The 15,222-nt window shown below is 44.0% G+C and overlaps 1 protein-coding gene across 1 annotated transcript; it reads right to left on the minus strand.

Moving 5' to 3' along the window:
- Nucleotides 1–661: 661 nt before the first annotated feature.
- PTGER3 (prostaglandin E receptor 3) lies at nucleotides 662–13,856 on the minus strand. Its single transcript, XM_009689123.2, has 2 exons — nucleotides 13,006–13,856; nucleotides 662–4,264 (listed from the first exon to the last, which is right to left on the minus strand). The coding sequence occupies exons 1-2, from the start codon at nucleotides 13,837–13,839 to the stop codon at nucleotides 3,977–3,979; spliced, it is 1,122 nt and encodes a 373-aa protein (XP_009687418.2). The 5' UTR covers nucleotides 13,840–13,856; the 3' UTR covers nucleotides 662–3,976.
- Nucleotides 13,857–15,222: the final 1,366 nt, after the last annotated feature.

Here is a 15,222-nt window from a genome sequence, read left to right on the forward strand (position 1 = left end):
GATTGTGCCTAAACACTGCTCAGAAACAAGAGCACTTTATGGTATCTATCTGTGCCCTGCCTTCACATCCAACAATGCTAAGCACACTATGTCCCAAATTACTTTACATCCCAGATTATATAGATGTGGCACAAGAAGTATCAGTTGTAACACCCCAGAACAAATCATGGGGTTAAATTAAGGAAGAATTAAAATCTTTAAATACAGGAAAAGCCACCACCAGGTAAATTCAACAATAAAACTGCTGAATTACTTTTCTCCTAATCTGCGGAGAAGAAAAACTTGGGGCTTTCCTCCTCATGGGGGAACTTCCCCTTGGCATTGAGGAGACCAGGATACTTAACAGAGGAGAAGGGATTCCTTGTTTCCAGTCAGCTGCTCAGGAAGGTAACACGAAGCCCGAAGAACGCCGCCTTTGTGTAAACAGAAGCCTGCTGTAAACAGCTTGTCCTGTGTGCATTTCAATGAAGGGACCTGAGCATGCTGGCTATCCTAATTCTCCAAAAAAGGATCCTCTACCCATAGGTGCCAGCCAAGTCAGCTCAGCAATTGGTTCATAACTGACACTGAAGGTAACACTTTCACTGAAGGCTACTTCAGGTTATTTGAAATTGTTATAAAGTTACGTTCCGGGAAGGAGTAATCAAGGAACTAGAGACAGTTATTCTGCTGAACTTTTATTCTGACTGATGCAACACACATGTATTCGTTACAAGAACAGGCTAGGTCTTAAGGCAAACAATGAGCTCAAAATAATTTTTCCATACACTACTGTTTCCATAAAATCTTTGACAGAAGTACAACATATTAACCAGTCTTAGAAATACTACCATAGTGAAATTTAAATACATCACATAGAAGATATCTTTAAAGATATGCAACAAAAATACACCTTCCCACTCAAACAAACAAATGGGAAATGAAAACTTTCATTTACGCTGAAGATCTTTGAATTCATTTTTGAAAGTGCGTTCTTCCAGCCATGTCATGTTATGTCAGTCATGGCTGGCAAATAGTGCTTAAACTCCTTTTCTGTAAACAAGTTAAAAGCAGACATTCCTTCCCATTTTTCTGGTATTTAATGTTATCGTCTTCGTATTACTGCACCCAAAGACAGACAGAATTGCCTTTTTCTCCATATTTAAAAAATGTGTCCTATTTTACTATGAAAAGGCATGAAGGAACACAATTATTTTAAGCAAACTAAAGCGAAATCATCCCCAACCTTTAGCAGTAACAACAACCCTGTGTCCATTCAATCCAGAACAGAACAATGGATCCACTTAAGCAGCTGACGTAAGGCATGACACGTTTTAGCTGCTCTTTCGTTACCACGTAGTTCATTGTTTGCTTACAGGAAAAAAATAGACTTTTCCTATTGCCACTGTAAAGAGCTGATTAAAAAAGGAGTCCTTTCTCCCAGACTCCCTAACTGTCCCAGTTAGGATCTCAGAGTAAGCTATGTCCTAGGTAAGTGCTGCTATTCAGAAACTTCTTGACAAAGAATGATTCAGTGTAATTATTAAGGTCATTCTGACATACTTCACAAGTGACCAGCTTATTTATTTGTTTTAAAAAGCTAATGTACATAAATTGAACAGTACTAATCCTTTGGACAGAACAGACTTTTTACATTCTGGGAAAAAAAAAAAAAGTACGAATCATGCAAGGCACTTTTTCAAAGAGAATGAGTAAAATTTTTATTTTACAATACACATTTCATTGTGTTTCCCAAAGTGCGCACAAGTAAATGAGGTAAAGGCTCGCAGTGCTGTGCACAGGCAGGCAGGTGCAGCTGTTAGGCTCACCGCCTGCCCACGCGTGGTGCAACTGTTGCCGGGGCGCGCGGCTCCCAGCGCAGCTCCCGCGGCCCCAAAGGCACAGCCAGCCAGATACCTCCTTGCTGCTGGGGCACAAATGCCACAGGCTGCATGCGGCACTTCTGGTTTCGCTGTAGAAACCAGCCTTGCTCTTTGTTGCATCAGCATTTTAAGATCAGAATTACATGTTGTGTTCAGATGGAGGAGAAGTAGAGTTCATGCTGAGGCAGAGCGCAGAAATGCTTCAGCAGCTGATGATAAACTGGCCCAGATACATGGAGCAATTGAGTCACGGCAGCCCAGTGCCCCACCGGGACACCGGCGACATGGGACACTGGTGACATAGCCTACCTGTCGCTGACGACGGCAGGCTTCAGTCACTGCTTCCTCACTCAGATGACCCATAACTGAAAGAGCAATTTATTTTACATTTAAATTGAGGAGGAGGATAAGTATTTATAAAATAAAGGCAGTAGCTTACAAAATGTCAAAGTGCCTCACTGTGGTTTTAGGCTGGCTCTTAAATTAAAAGAAAGACATTAGCTTTTAGGTCACACTAAACTCCCAGGTATAATTAGATATTTACAGACAGTGGATTCTGCTGCCAAATTATTTTTCTTTGACTGTTATGAAGATAAGCAATTAGACAACTCAGGAGCAGAATCGGAAAAGTGAGCAGCCATCTCTTTTGAGTAGTTAAACTTTTATTAAAAAAGGAAGAGAATTAAAAATATAGATTCTAGGCAAGAAATTCCTAGCGTATGCAGAATTGCATTTGCCTTTAAGGTGCCTGAATTTGGTATTATGTGGCATACAATATATGGTATAAAAAACTATACAACATATTGCATTTTATTGTATTTGCACCTAATTTATGGGAGATATTTGAGGCTATAAAAGGGTAAAGGAAACGTGAAAGAAAATGTAGTACTTGTATAAAAACAAACTTCCGATATGATACACATGGATGAGAACTCATTTTTTTAATCAAACCTGAAAGTTACCTGGGAGAAAGGTAATGACTCCTGACTAATGGACATACTGCTACCCAATTCTCCTAGTCTGCTTTATTTTAAAAATTCCCAAGGCTGCCAGAGCTCTCAAATCCATCTTTTGAGGGGGAAGAGGAAAGAGATCTGTTGCTCTCAAGTAGTGTTTTGGCCACTTTGTAGGGTATTTTAGTAATGAGTTTTTGAGTGGCCTCCGCATTACCGAAGAATCTTTCGCTGCTCATTTTATTCCTGGGCATGTGCATTTCCAAATAAAACTACTCATATGAAAGCAGTATTTTCGGCTTTGCAAGCCTTTGCCAATAATTTACAGGAAGAAGAACATTTACTGTCTCTTACAACCTCTTTATCACTCTTTCCATCTGCTCAAAGTAGTTTTATAGTGTGCTTTGCTAACAGCAGTTCTTGTTATGCCTGAGTATTTCACAGGCTGCTATTTTAAAAAAAGAATCATAGATTTCTCATTTGTGCTATTTATCCTAATGCTACATCCTACTCAGCAGATGAGTTTACTTTAGTATTCACACAAAAAGAATATTTATCATGGCAAGTCCGTGTGTCGTAAGACTCATTTTACCTTCACCTCTTGAAAGAGAACAATACCATCATTGCTTCAACGCAACCTTTTCAGTTTTAAGCCACTGAAATCCAGAGGAAGTTTCCTAATATTTGTATTTTTGACCCTTTCTCCTCCCACACCTCCAGAAAATAGAAAGGAGGAAGAAAGACTCTGAAGTAGATACTCTTAGCATTAAGCTTATAGACAGGAATAGGTCTCTTTAGTAATTTAACTGTTGAATCTATGTTCCAAGTCTCTCCTGATATGAAAATCATTTTTTCTCCCTTAATGCAAGAAAAATCCCTCCAAAATATATTTTAGGCACACAAAAAGTAATGTTCTGCAGCTCAGTTATGAATTGCGATGACAACAGAATTTAGCAACAGAACCAATTCCTTTGTCTATGTGAGAGAATTTTTGGCACATAGGATATATAATTATTTGGCACTCTTAAGTCCATTCATTAATACCATTTTCAGCTATTTATGCAGACACTAACATGCTACAGATACCCCAATTCACAGTAAGATTTAAAACTACTTGTTGGCAAAAGTAGTTTTCAGGCAAATAGATTGATCAATGTTCCGTCACACTGTTGTCCGTCTGATTTCCTCTGACAACGTGATCGATCTCTCTTTCCATTCGTTGTTAGAGCACTTGGAGACAGCATTGGCTGCTTGAAAGAACTTCTGGAGGAAGATCTTTCGCAGTAGCAGATAAACCCATGGATCCAGTATCTGATTTAGTGAGGCCAAGCGCACAGCTGTCAAGAAGAAATTGCATTCTTTCCGCAGTTCTGAACTTTGGGTGGCATTGGAGAATCCTTTGCAGTGTTCAAAAGATGTGTGGCTGAAGATCATTTTCAACATCGTTATCTGAGGAAAGTTAGGAGGAAAAATGATATATTTTAAGAAACCGTATCTGTATCACTATATGCAAATATCCCAGAAGACAAAATTCTGTTGGAGGTTTTTTTCCTCCCGCATCCAAGTCAAGCCAAGATCACAGCATGTAAGTAAAAAACCACAATGACTATGATTGAGAGAGCAGCTCTGTCTCTATGTGTAAAATGAGAGTGATAAAATGCTACCTTCCATCTATCAGTCAGATTGATTTATGGATCTCATGCTAAAATGAGAAAGAACATGCTGCTTCTCTGATTGAGACACAGCAGAAGGTTGTGTACTAAATCGTAGCGATTCAAGATGGACTTGCTAGAAGGGGAAATTACTGACCTTGCAAAATTGACTTGAAAGTACTCATGTCACCATTATATTATCATAATTGCAATGAATAGCTGGGTAACTCATAATAAGTAGAGCTGTTCAAAATTACGTTATGAACAGTAAACGTCAGAAAAAAGAATTTCAAATACTAAAATATCTAAATACTGAAATAGATAGATGTTTTGGTTTTTAAGAAGCTTTGGTTTATAGAAGCTTTGGTTTTTAAGGTGGACTATTCCGTTTATGAACTGAGACAAATTAAAAGAACGAAAGGCTAATAAAAGTGTTCTGGGCTAGGGTTGAGAACACATTTTAAGTCAACATAAAAATTTATTTCCGTCTTTTTGTTTTGTCAAAAGCTGCAGGCTGCATTTTGTGTTAACCTGACCTGTATTTCCTCCGATTTTTTTCCCCTCAGTTAAGCTCCCTCAGTGACTAGAGTAATATATTCAGGAGTTCATTTCCCACAACAGCCGAGTTGGCTTGACTGAGAGATGATAGTTACACTGTACAATCATAACCCTATAACAGTGTTTCACGACAAGTAGCATTGTTCGTAATTGATATCACCCATACTTCACAACACAGCTCAGCGAGCTCTGGCCTGGGAGCCAAAGGGCACATGCAGGTGGATTTGGGGGACTGACTGCATGCAGAGGCGGCAGCATCTTCATATGCGATACTAGTTATGCAGCACCGAGCGACAGGGGTTATGCCATGGGTAAGTGTTACATGGCTGGCACACATCAGAGCATAATAAGCGGTCAGCTTTTCTTTATAGGTGGCTAGGCCAAACATGTTGCAATGGAGTCAGAAATTTAGGCAATTTATTCAGAAAAGCCAGAGAACGGGCAGCATTGAGTAATACTTTCACCCCCCCCAAATCCATACTTTAGAATAACTTTATCACTTGTACTTCAAAGTGCCAACTGCTGTACTCCAGCACCAGCAGACAGAGCTGTCAGTGATTTTATTGTTCGTTTTAAAAATATCAAGATATCAGAGACTATTTGTGCTGTTGGTATGCTTTATGAAGCGGGGAAGGCAACAGAGAGGATCTGTTTTTCTTACGGATTGCTACAAGGCTTACAGTCTTTAAAGGACTTCTCAACTGACGACTGCACTATAACGATACAATCAGCTAAAATAACAGTACTTGATACTTCGTCACTTTCTAAGTTAAGATATTAACTTGCTTTATGAGTATCAATGAAATGAGCTTCATGTAACTGGGACACCTTTATTCTCATGTTACAGCCTAGAAAAGTAAAACACCGCCAAGGGTTGAACTGACTTCTACAGGTTGCACTGAAAACCTGCGATGGAAGGAGACCTCAGCTCAGGATGTTGTTGTCCAGCCACAAGATCACTGTCTATTAGCAGGCTGCTGTTTACTCAGGTAAAAATAGCGAGCAGCCTTTTTTTGGTCTTTTAAAGCTAGTGAGATAGTTCTGGGTGTCGTGAGGCTTTCATACACCAATTTATGTATAACTATGGGAAATATGAATCACATTTTGAAAGGTATCAAAGACATACTTGCTTTTCCATGGTTTAGTTGGTGTCTGCTGTCTAAAGTTTCTCCCGAGCTTTCTGTATTAACTGCAGCTGTTTTTACATACAATACCATTTTAAGGGCATTTAGTTGCCTCTCTACAGATATAACTACGCTAGGTTTTGTATTGCAAAGTGTTTTCCCAGGAGCTTATAAATGTCTTCTGAGCAGACATTTAGCATGGAACTTGCTGCCAAGGGATGTGGCTGTCAGCTGTGTACTGAGGAAATACCTGTGCTCTTACACCTGGCTGTGACACAGAGTGAAGCTCTTGGATGGTTTAAAGTAGGGTGGGAAAGGAAAAAGACAGAGCTGATGTGAGGAGAGTGCCTCCTTTATTATGGACGTCAGCTAACTCAGAGCTGGCCTTGTTGCTAGCTACCTAGTCCAAACCATAAACTAAACAATGGTAATGTGACCCGACTTGGACATCTGGGAAGCCAGGAGTAGGAGTACAGAGAATATAGCATATAAGCTCTAGGACAGGGCTATTGAATGCTGCGTTTTCCTGCACAGGTCCTTTTTCTGCTTGCAAATCTTTTCCGAATATAACTTGAAAACCTTGACTGGTTGCAGTTACTGTTTCAAAATCCTGCAGAATTGGGATGCAGTATGTCCACAGACTTTGTTGTGTCCACAGTGTATATATATCAAGGACAAGGCGTAGCTTATGCACAATGGCTCTGACGTACAATTTGATTTACTGTGTTTGCAAAGGTCAGTGGTACCATACACTAAATAGACTGGCAGCCAGTCCTGAAAATGCAAGGAACAGCCTGAGGAACTGTATTCATAATTCATTATTCAAAGCCCTATGCAGCTTCTTAACTTCAGCCTTTCAAAAGAATCAGCACAATCTGTATCAGCCACAATCCAAGCCAAGTGATCCTAGTCAAGGTCTTTCCACAGAATGCCAGCTTCAGAGTGCAGCATCATCCCCCAGTGCCGCATCTGTATTCTTGCTATGCCTGGAAACGGAGACAGTCAAAGGAACAGTCGCAAGGAAGAGTAACCAGGGAGCAGGGGCTATAGGGCAGGATTTTTCCATTCAAAGGATCTTCTGGGTGCCAGATCAATAACCATGCGTTGACCCAGGGAAAGACTTGCAGGGCAACTCAAACAGTGAAGTAGAATTTTTTTTGTTTCCTTAAAATAGCAGTTGAGGATTCCATCTGCTATATTTAATTTGAAATGAAGATAAAGGGACATAACCATTGGTAGACTAAAAAAAAATACTAGATAGATACAGATCCAAACTGCATCAAAAACAGCTTGTTGTGCACTAGACCTATGCAACTGCATGATTCAGTCACTTCCTCGTCCTCCTCCTCCTCCTCCGCCCTTTCCAGATGTTTAAGATACTGTCATACTCACAGCCTAGTCTATGTGTGTCTGTAACATCTGCACCCACCTAGATTCTAGCATCACCCCCATCCTGAGTGGGATATAAGGCGTTGCCATACTGTAAATAGTAGCACTATTGTGTAAATATGCCTGTGGTCCATGTTACAGCAAATGGAAACCAAACAATATTTGTCGTTCCACATATTCGGATTACTTTCTTCCAGATCAGCTCCCCTAGCCCTTCTGTTTGTGAACTCTGCAGTAGCTCTGGTTTGGTAGCCCTTGCCGTCTTGTTCCTTTGTTAGTGAATCCATGGAACTGCAAAAAATATTAGACCAATAAAATACATTTCTCAAGCAGTCAACTGCTGCTTATTTTTGTCTTTATTGCCTCATATTCCTCTACTGGAATATTTGTCAGATCATCGATTGCTCTACTGGAAATTTTAATTCAGTGCGATAGCCTTAGAGGTTGTTTATTACAGCCTGTATTGGTCTTCTAAATTAATTAAAAGAAGGACTATAAAAGATCCAGAGTCACAACATCAGGTGGAATAAAGTCAGTGGAGTTACGCTATTTTTACTAAAAAGAAATTTGGCTCAAAATGCATAGAGTAATATATTTAGTAATCATCAGAGCCATTTGTTTACACTGCTTCTCCTCTCCCATTTGTCCTAATCTGGTGCTTAAAAGTACGGGCAGCAAAGAGAGCTGTAGAAGGTACAGAGGGTTCTCCTGATGAAATAGTCACTGTCACTATTTATACGGTTGGTGAATGAACTGTGCAGAAGACATGATGGAGAAGATAGGATATTGTTAGTTGTTGCAAGGGAAAATCCTGTCTACCACCTTATTTGAAAATAAAAATGGTAACTTTGTCTCATTAAAATTTTAGGATTCACTCTCACCAACTCTGCTGGAACTGAGGCAGAATGAAAGCCTTCAGTTTGAGCAAGCCAAGTGTTATTACAGCCTCTGCTTGTGGACTCCTGAAAGAGAACCCCAGGTGCCCAGAAAGACATGGATTTCTTTTTTTTTTTTTGGGGGGGGTGGGGGGGGTAGAAAATTTTTTTTTTTTTGATAGAACTACTGCCAAGACAAGTCCAGCCAACTAGACCACTCAAGGGCGTTTGGCATCCACATTAGCCAAGCTTGAAGGGACACCCCCTCATTGTGGCTTGATAGTGAACTGGAAAGGATCTCATTTCTATGGCACCTGACTACCTTTATTAGGAACCTTATCTTTGCAGTAGGGCTGTTCACTGCCTCTGGGGGTGCATGGACCACAGATGTAACAGAAATAATATTTCCTGATAACAGTAGCTTCTCAGAGTCTGTTCTGCATCACCTTCATGCTGCTCTGTGCCCTGCAGTACTGCACATCTGGCAGAACTGTGCACAGTTCCCTCTCACCTTTCCATCCCACAGGACGCTCACCTGCAGAGCAACCTCAAGCAAATCACTTCTCCGCCTCTGTGAAACATAAAATAGTGAAATCAATTGTGGGAGAATTGCTAGAGAAGGATGAGGATTTTCATAAGAAGAACACGTTTACAGGAGATGATAATGCAGGGATGCAGGACAAGTCCCAGTCAAGTCTAACAGGCTTCCAAGGAGAACAAATACACAGTCTGATTTTTACCACTTGGTAAAAATCCTTATCTGGAAAAACACAGTCCAGCAAAATCCAAGCTTTCCCTGTCAGCATGGCCAAAATGAAATGATCAGTACACTAGGGCAACTTCAGCCATCTGAAACAGGTGGCTATTCCAGCCTCAGACAGAAGTGAAGCATTAGCAGGAAAAGAGGTACTGAATCACAGAGAAAGCAATCTGTTTTCCGTGCAGTTCAGTGGTAGCGTTATCTTTTAATCTTAAATAAAGGTGCTTCCCGTAGCTATATTTTGCACATCTAAAAATATTACAAAATACTATATTTTAATTAAAATACCTGTATAGAAGAATGTATTTGATTTCCATCTGACAGAAGGGTTAAAGAGAAGAAGTCTTTTAATAAGAAAAGCAGCAGAATACACAAGCATTTCTGCTTTAGATACCCTTGAGACTAGCTGGTGAGCGAATGGATTTTGTAGTCTGGAGCTACTAAAAGAATTATTATGAAAATTCCAGTCTGTGCTGCACCTGTGTTTCTGTGCAAACAAGGAACAGCTTGCTCTCTTTTACCTCAGACTGACTTCAATCTGCCGTTGCTTTATTTCAGTAACTACGTTCAATAGTTATATCCCCAAATAAATAAAATTAATGCAAGCTGGAAACCACTTACGATAAAGAAATACAACTTAGTTAAGTGGAACGTTTTTCTAAGTTCTCTGCTGAATGCAAGTAAGATCTTGACTGCACACAAAAGGAGAGCTGATAACCTGCATTACAAATGCAGTTCCTCTCTTCCACCAAATACAGTACAAATCAGAAAAAAGAGGAACACTTCTCTGAAGCACGTAGAGTACAGCCTAGTTTTCTATTATCAGAAGTTTCACTTTTCTCTTAACTCATATTTGATTTTGCCATTTCCATTAATAGAGGAAACCTAAAAACCACTATTTGTGTTTTTTGTAAACACAAATTTTTGTTGTTTGTGTAAAGAGGCATTGCTTATCTAACAGTAACAGTTATCAGAATCCATTATTTCTCAGTTACAAAATTCGGATTTCTTTCTGTTTTTTTAAGTCAAAAATCACCTCCGAAGATCCCTAGATTCTTGTTTAAACTAGATTTCTTCAACAGCTAAATGATGCATCTATTGGCTAAATGAGGTCTACAACTTGAATTTCACTGAAAAGGTCTCTTTAGGCCTGGTCTTTGCAAGTTAAATGATCTTTTTTGATTAAAAAAAAAAAAAGATGCTAAAATATCTTCTTTTGCCTGAACATCAGCAATTCTTATGGAACAGTCTTAAAGCTTATTATCTTTTTTTTTTTTTTGGTCCATAGCATTCTTCCGATTGTGTGATCATTCCACACAATATTTAAGTAAATTAAGAAGTAATCTAATGATTTTTCATAACAAGTATGTAGATCAAACTGAAAGTGTATCTGCAGAACTAAATACCATTTACAATTCTTATACACTTGGATTTACTGCACTTTACACTCCGCTACCTAGGGGAGGTTATACTTAGGCTTCTCTCTCTATGGGAGATATTAGGCCTGGTTTCAATTTCACTTAGAGCAGAGTATCCCCGTTGTACCGGCATTAGTCCACGCTCACTCTTCCAGAAGGGACATCACAGTCTGGGCCTCCCAATACATTCTGCGCAGTTGTATAAAAAATATTAAAATGTGTGTATAAAAAACTCTTCTCTAATTGTGACTCTTGATTTTGGGACTGTGAAGTCTGGAGGGAGCACTGCTCACAAGACAGAGAAGTTTTACCCAGCTAGGTCTCTGCAGGACGTGTTGCTGGCTCTGAAGCGTTGCTGGTGCACAGGGAAGCAAACTGTTCACAAATGCCCTCGGAGGTAGAGCTCTCGGGCAGCAGTCACACACATGAACGCAAAGGGTTGCCAGGGAGCGTCTGTTCAACTGCCCCTGCCTTTGGCCGGGAAGCCTCAGGCTCCTGCAGCGAGGGCAGTGCTGGCCTCCCATTTGCCTTTGTGCTCCGACTGTCAAAAGGATTTCAGCTGGCTCTTGCCAGCACCCTGAATATTTTCTGATGGCACCAATGTCTGATTAAAGCAGACCTTGCCTTAACTCATCCCCACTCTGCAGCAGCCTCCCCTCCATTGCCCCGAGACCCACTCAGTGAAGTGGGGGCAGACTATATTAATTTGGCTTCTGACTTTTGAAACTGCAAAAATATCACTGCAAGCAAACCGCTGAGAGGACTCACTGCACTGCCACTGATTTTCCTGGGTATTCAGGTTTTGAAAGAGGAGGAAAGAACACCCGACGCGAGACATTTTTGCTCAAGGCTACGAGGTTGCTTACACCCAAACTGTGCAACAGCCTCAGCTGCCTGCTGCCTCTGCTACAAAGGACACAGCAGCACCTGCTTCTGGACAGAAAGAACAAAAACAATGACCCAGAGGCAAATATACTGGACTGAATTCTAGCAACTGTCATCTAATTTTTTCATCTGTTCAATTATGGGCAAGCATGCAGCAGTAACTTTTGTGAAAGTAAACAATTTTAGTGATTTTTCTTTGGGACTTAACTGCGCCCATCAGCGGGACAGCAGGACTCTGAATAACTTCTAAGGAGACGTGTCACAAAAACGGAAGAGGTTAGCCAGACACCTAGGACTGACGGCAGAATGAATGCAGTTCCTCTTACTATAGCTCCATTCATAAGAGCTCAAGTTCTCTGTACATAAGAAAAATTCTTCTCAGGCCATGAAATACCTGTCATGTAATTTCATAGTTATCATAGCCATCTACACCCCTTTGCTGCTTAAGGGCTCCAAGTACAAAGAGTCCAAAAAATCACACTGTCCTCTGACAGCAGAATAAGCTGCCCTTTTTACCTGGTGTACAGGACTCCTAGATGTGCCCTCATCCCATATGGCAGTGAGAGACCTGGATTCATACTCCTCTGCTCCTATATCACGAGGAGGGATTTATCCCAGTTTGACAAGGGGAGGGGAGAGACATAAAAGTGAGGAAGAACAAAGCATGCAAGGGGTCTTAAAACAAACAAGCACACACACACCCCACTGCCCTAAATAAGATGTAATGAACTACCTTCTGAAAACCAGAAGTTACTTGCAAAGTCACAAGTCACATTCTTTTCTCATAAAGCATTAAAGTAGGGGTTTGCTACAAACCAGGAGTAAATAAAAAGTATTAAATGACTCTCTCCATTAGCACAGGGCTTCATCACAGTAACGTCTGGATAATCTTCTTCACAGGTTCCCCCAAATGAGGAGCAAGGAGGTCATAGCTTCCCTTGTTTCATCATCTCCAGACCCTATTTGCACTAGCAGGTAAGTAAAATCTCCCTATCGAGCTTCAGAGGGCAGCAGGAGCCCAGATTTGTCCTGCCGTCGGAGCCCACTGCTGGCACCGGTCTTCCCACCTTCCCCGTAAACCTCTCCGTCATTTGCCTGTTGCTTGTGGCTCCTTGCCACAGGCGCTGCCGTCTTCAGTGTCTTTCTCTGAGACCCACAATCTCCTCATGTTCTGCCTTTGCCCTCTTTACAAGACCCTTACTGATCATCCCCCCCGCCTCTTGCTCCTGCTCCTTGGTCTTACTTTTCCAAGTACGCTAAACTTCTGCGATGCTCATGAACCTCTCCCAGCATCTCATCTACCAGTCTTCCCTGCCTGTCCTCCCCAAGGCTTTCTCCCTCAAGTCACCATCTCCCTGCTTTCTCTCCTACAAGGTCCTTCATGGTCATGCTGTCCTTCCCGCTTTCCCCACGAGTCCCTGCACCTCCCTCTCCACTGCACATGCAGCCCCGTCTGTCAGCTGGGACCTCTTGGGTTGCTCTGCTTCCCCTGGGGAGGCTGTTCCTGCAGCAAACAGAAAGGCACCTACCAGCAGCGGTGACCAGCACGCGGAGAGGACACACATGATGCCCAGGAGCTGGATCAGCGTCTCCATGGCAATCCGCCCCCACTGCTTGCTGGAGTGAGAGGCTGTGGCCTTGGTCCGGCAGCGAGACACCAGGGCCTTGATGGTCGCCAGGTTACAGGCCACCGTGACAAAGAGGGAGGAGAGCCCCAGGAACGCAAAGGTGGAGGCGAAGAAGATGCTGCCGGTGAACTCGTTGTCCCCAGGGCTGATGAAGCACCAGGTGCCGGGCCACTGCAGCGTGTAGCGCCCCAGGCCGGCCACGGGCAGGAGGGCGAAGGCGAACACAGCCAGCCAGATGCCCAGCAGCACCAGCCGTGTCACCCGGGTCTTCATGTGGCTGGCATACCAGTGGGGCGCGCGGATGGCCAGGGCCCTCTCCACGGCCATGGCGCTGGCGATGAAGAGCGGGCAGAGCCCGAAGACGGTCATGCTGAAGCCGAAGAAGGTGCAGAGGTGGCCCGAGGGGTCCACGGCGGCCCAGGCCCGGTTGGACAGGTAGACGGAGATGACGATGGGGCTGGTGAGCAGCTGCCCCACCAGGTCGGTGAGGGCCAGGGAGCCGATGCAGAGCAGGAAGGAGCGCTTGCGCCGGTTCTCCTTGGCGTGGTAGCTGCGGGACACCAGCCCCATGGCCAGCGCGTTGCCCACCACACCCGTGATCATCATGGTCAGCGGGAAGGCCACGGAGACGGCGCCGCAGCCCTCCGCCGCCCGGCCCGTGCCGTTGCCCCGCGGCCGCAGGGCGCCGGGCTCCGTGCCGTTGGGGCCGGCCTGGCACGGCGGCCAGCGGCTCATGCTGCCGGGCTAGCGCCGCGGCGGGGCTCCGCGGCCCCGTGCCATGGCTGCGCGGCGGGGCGGCGCCGCAGCCGGGCGGAGCGTGGGCGCCGCCCCCGGCCCGGCCCCGGCCCCGGCCCCGGCCCCCGGCACCTGCGCGCCCCCGCCGCGCCGCCCCGCGCTCCCGGCTCCGAGCGCTCCCGGTTTGAAAATTCAGCTGGTAGCTCCGCCGGCTTTGTACCGCCTGGCCGCGGCCCCTCCCGCACCAGGCTGAGAAAGTCTCGCATTTCTGGCGCTTTCATACTCCCCCCCCCCCCCGCGGCAGCAGCCGGCTGGTGCTGGCAGAGCCGCTGCGCCCGGCCACGGCCACGGTTTCCGCGTGCCCAGACCCCCGCTGGCTGGTAGCAGTAAGTCATGACCGTGCCTTTTCATGGCTTTGCATTGGTTACCGGAGTCCTTCCCCTGTGCCTTTTCCTACCTGTTTAACTCTCAGTTAAGTCGTACAGTGCTTTGCAACCATCTGAGTGTTTAGTTTGAAGCTTAATTGTTGCCGCTGTTGGGCTCTAACAGGGCCATGGGGTGCAGAAGGGTGACATTGTTGTCACCCTGCACCTTCCAATGTTGCTATTTATTGCGGCCAGGAACCTCCACCGACAATAATTACTTTGGCCATCTGGCTCCTCAGATGCAGACTGTGGAACGACCTTAGCTGCAAAAGATGAGCAAAAGGAGATTGTACCAGAATAAGGGAAACGAGCCAGCTTTGTCCAGGCTGCAGTGGTCGAGCTTTGTTCACTAGTGAGTTTTGACGGGAAGAGGAGGCAGCGTCGCCTGCCTGGTCCCGCAAGCAGCTCTGGACGTGGGTGAGCCTCGGCAGAGGGATTGCGGTGAGCAATACAGGGAGTGAAAACAGTGATTTCTGAACTGTTGGCACCAATTTCTGCCTCTAGCACAGCTGGAAAAGACATCTGTGCATGGCTGGCCAGTCTCGGCGCTCCTGTACAGTTGTGTGCCCGAGGTGGCAAAGAATAGGACGTTTTCTTTCTCTTTTTTCTTTTGCTTTTCTATGTGACAGGACTCCCCCATCCTTTAGCACAGATTTCTGCTCAGGTTCAACTCCATCATTTCTCTGCTCAGGCCATGTCTTGATTAATCAAAAAAACAAAACAAAACAAAACAACAACTCAAATGGTTAGTAGACAAAATACCTAGCTAGCCAAAACAGCCACTGCTATCAACTGTAATTGAAGCACATTTGGCTTTATGCCATTTTTATGTTCTCATGTTCTTGGGAGTTTGGTGGGCCCTGGCTTTGCTCCCAGTCTAGCTAACGACTTTAATTATGCTTAGCCAGCCACAGCTCCAGGGGATCCTGCTGGCAAATAGGGAGCAGCTAGAGCTCTC

The sequence above is a fragment of the Struthio camelus genome, chromosome 8 (genome assembly GCF_040807025.1).
Source record: "Struthio camelus isolate bStrCam1 chromosome 8, bStrCam1.hap1, whole genome shotgun sequence".
Lineage (NCBI taxonomy): Eukaryota > Metazoa > Chordata > Aves > Struthioniformes > Struthionidae > Struthio > Struthio camelus.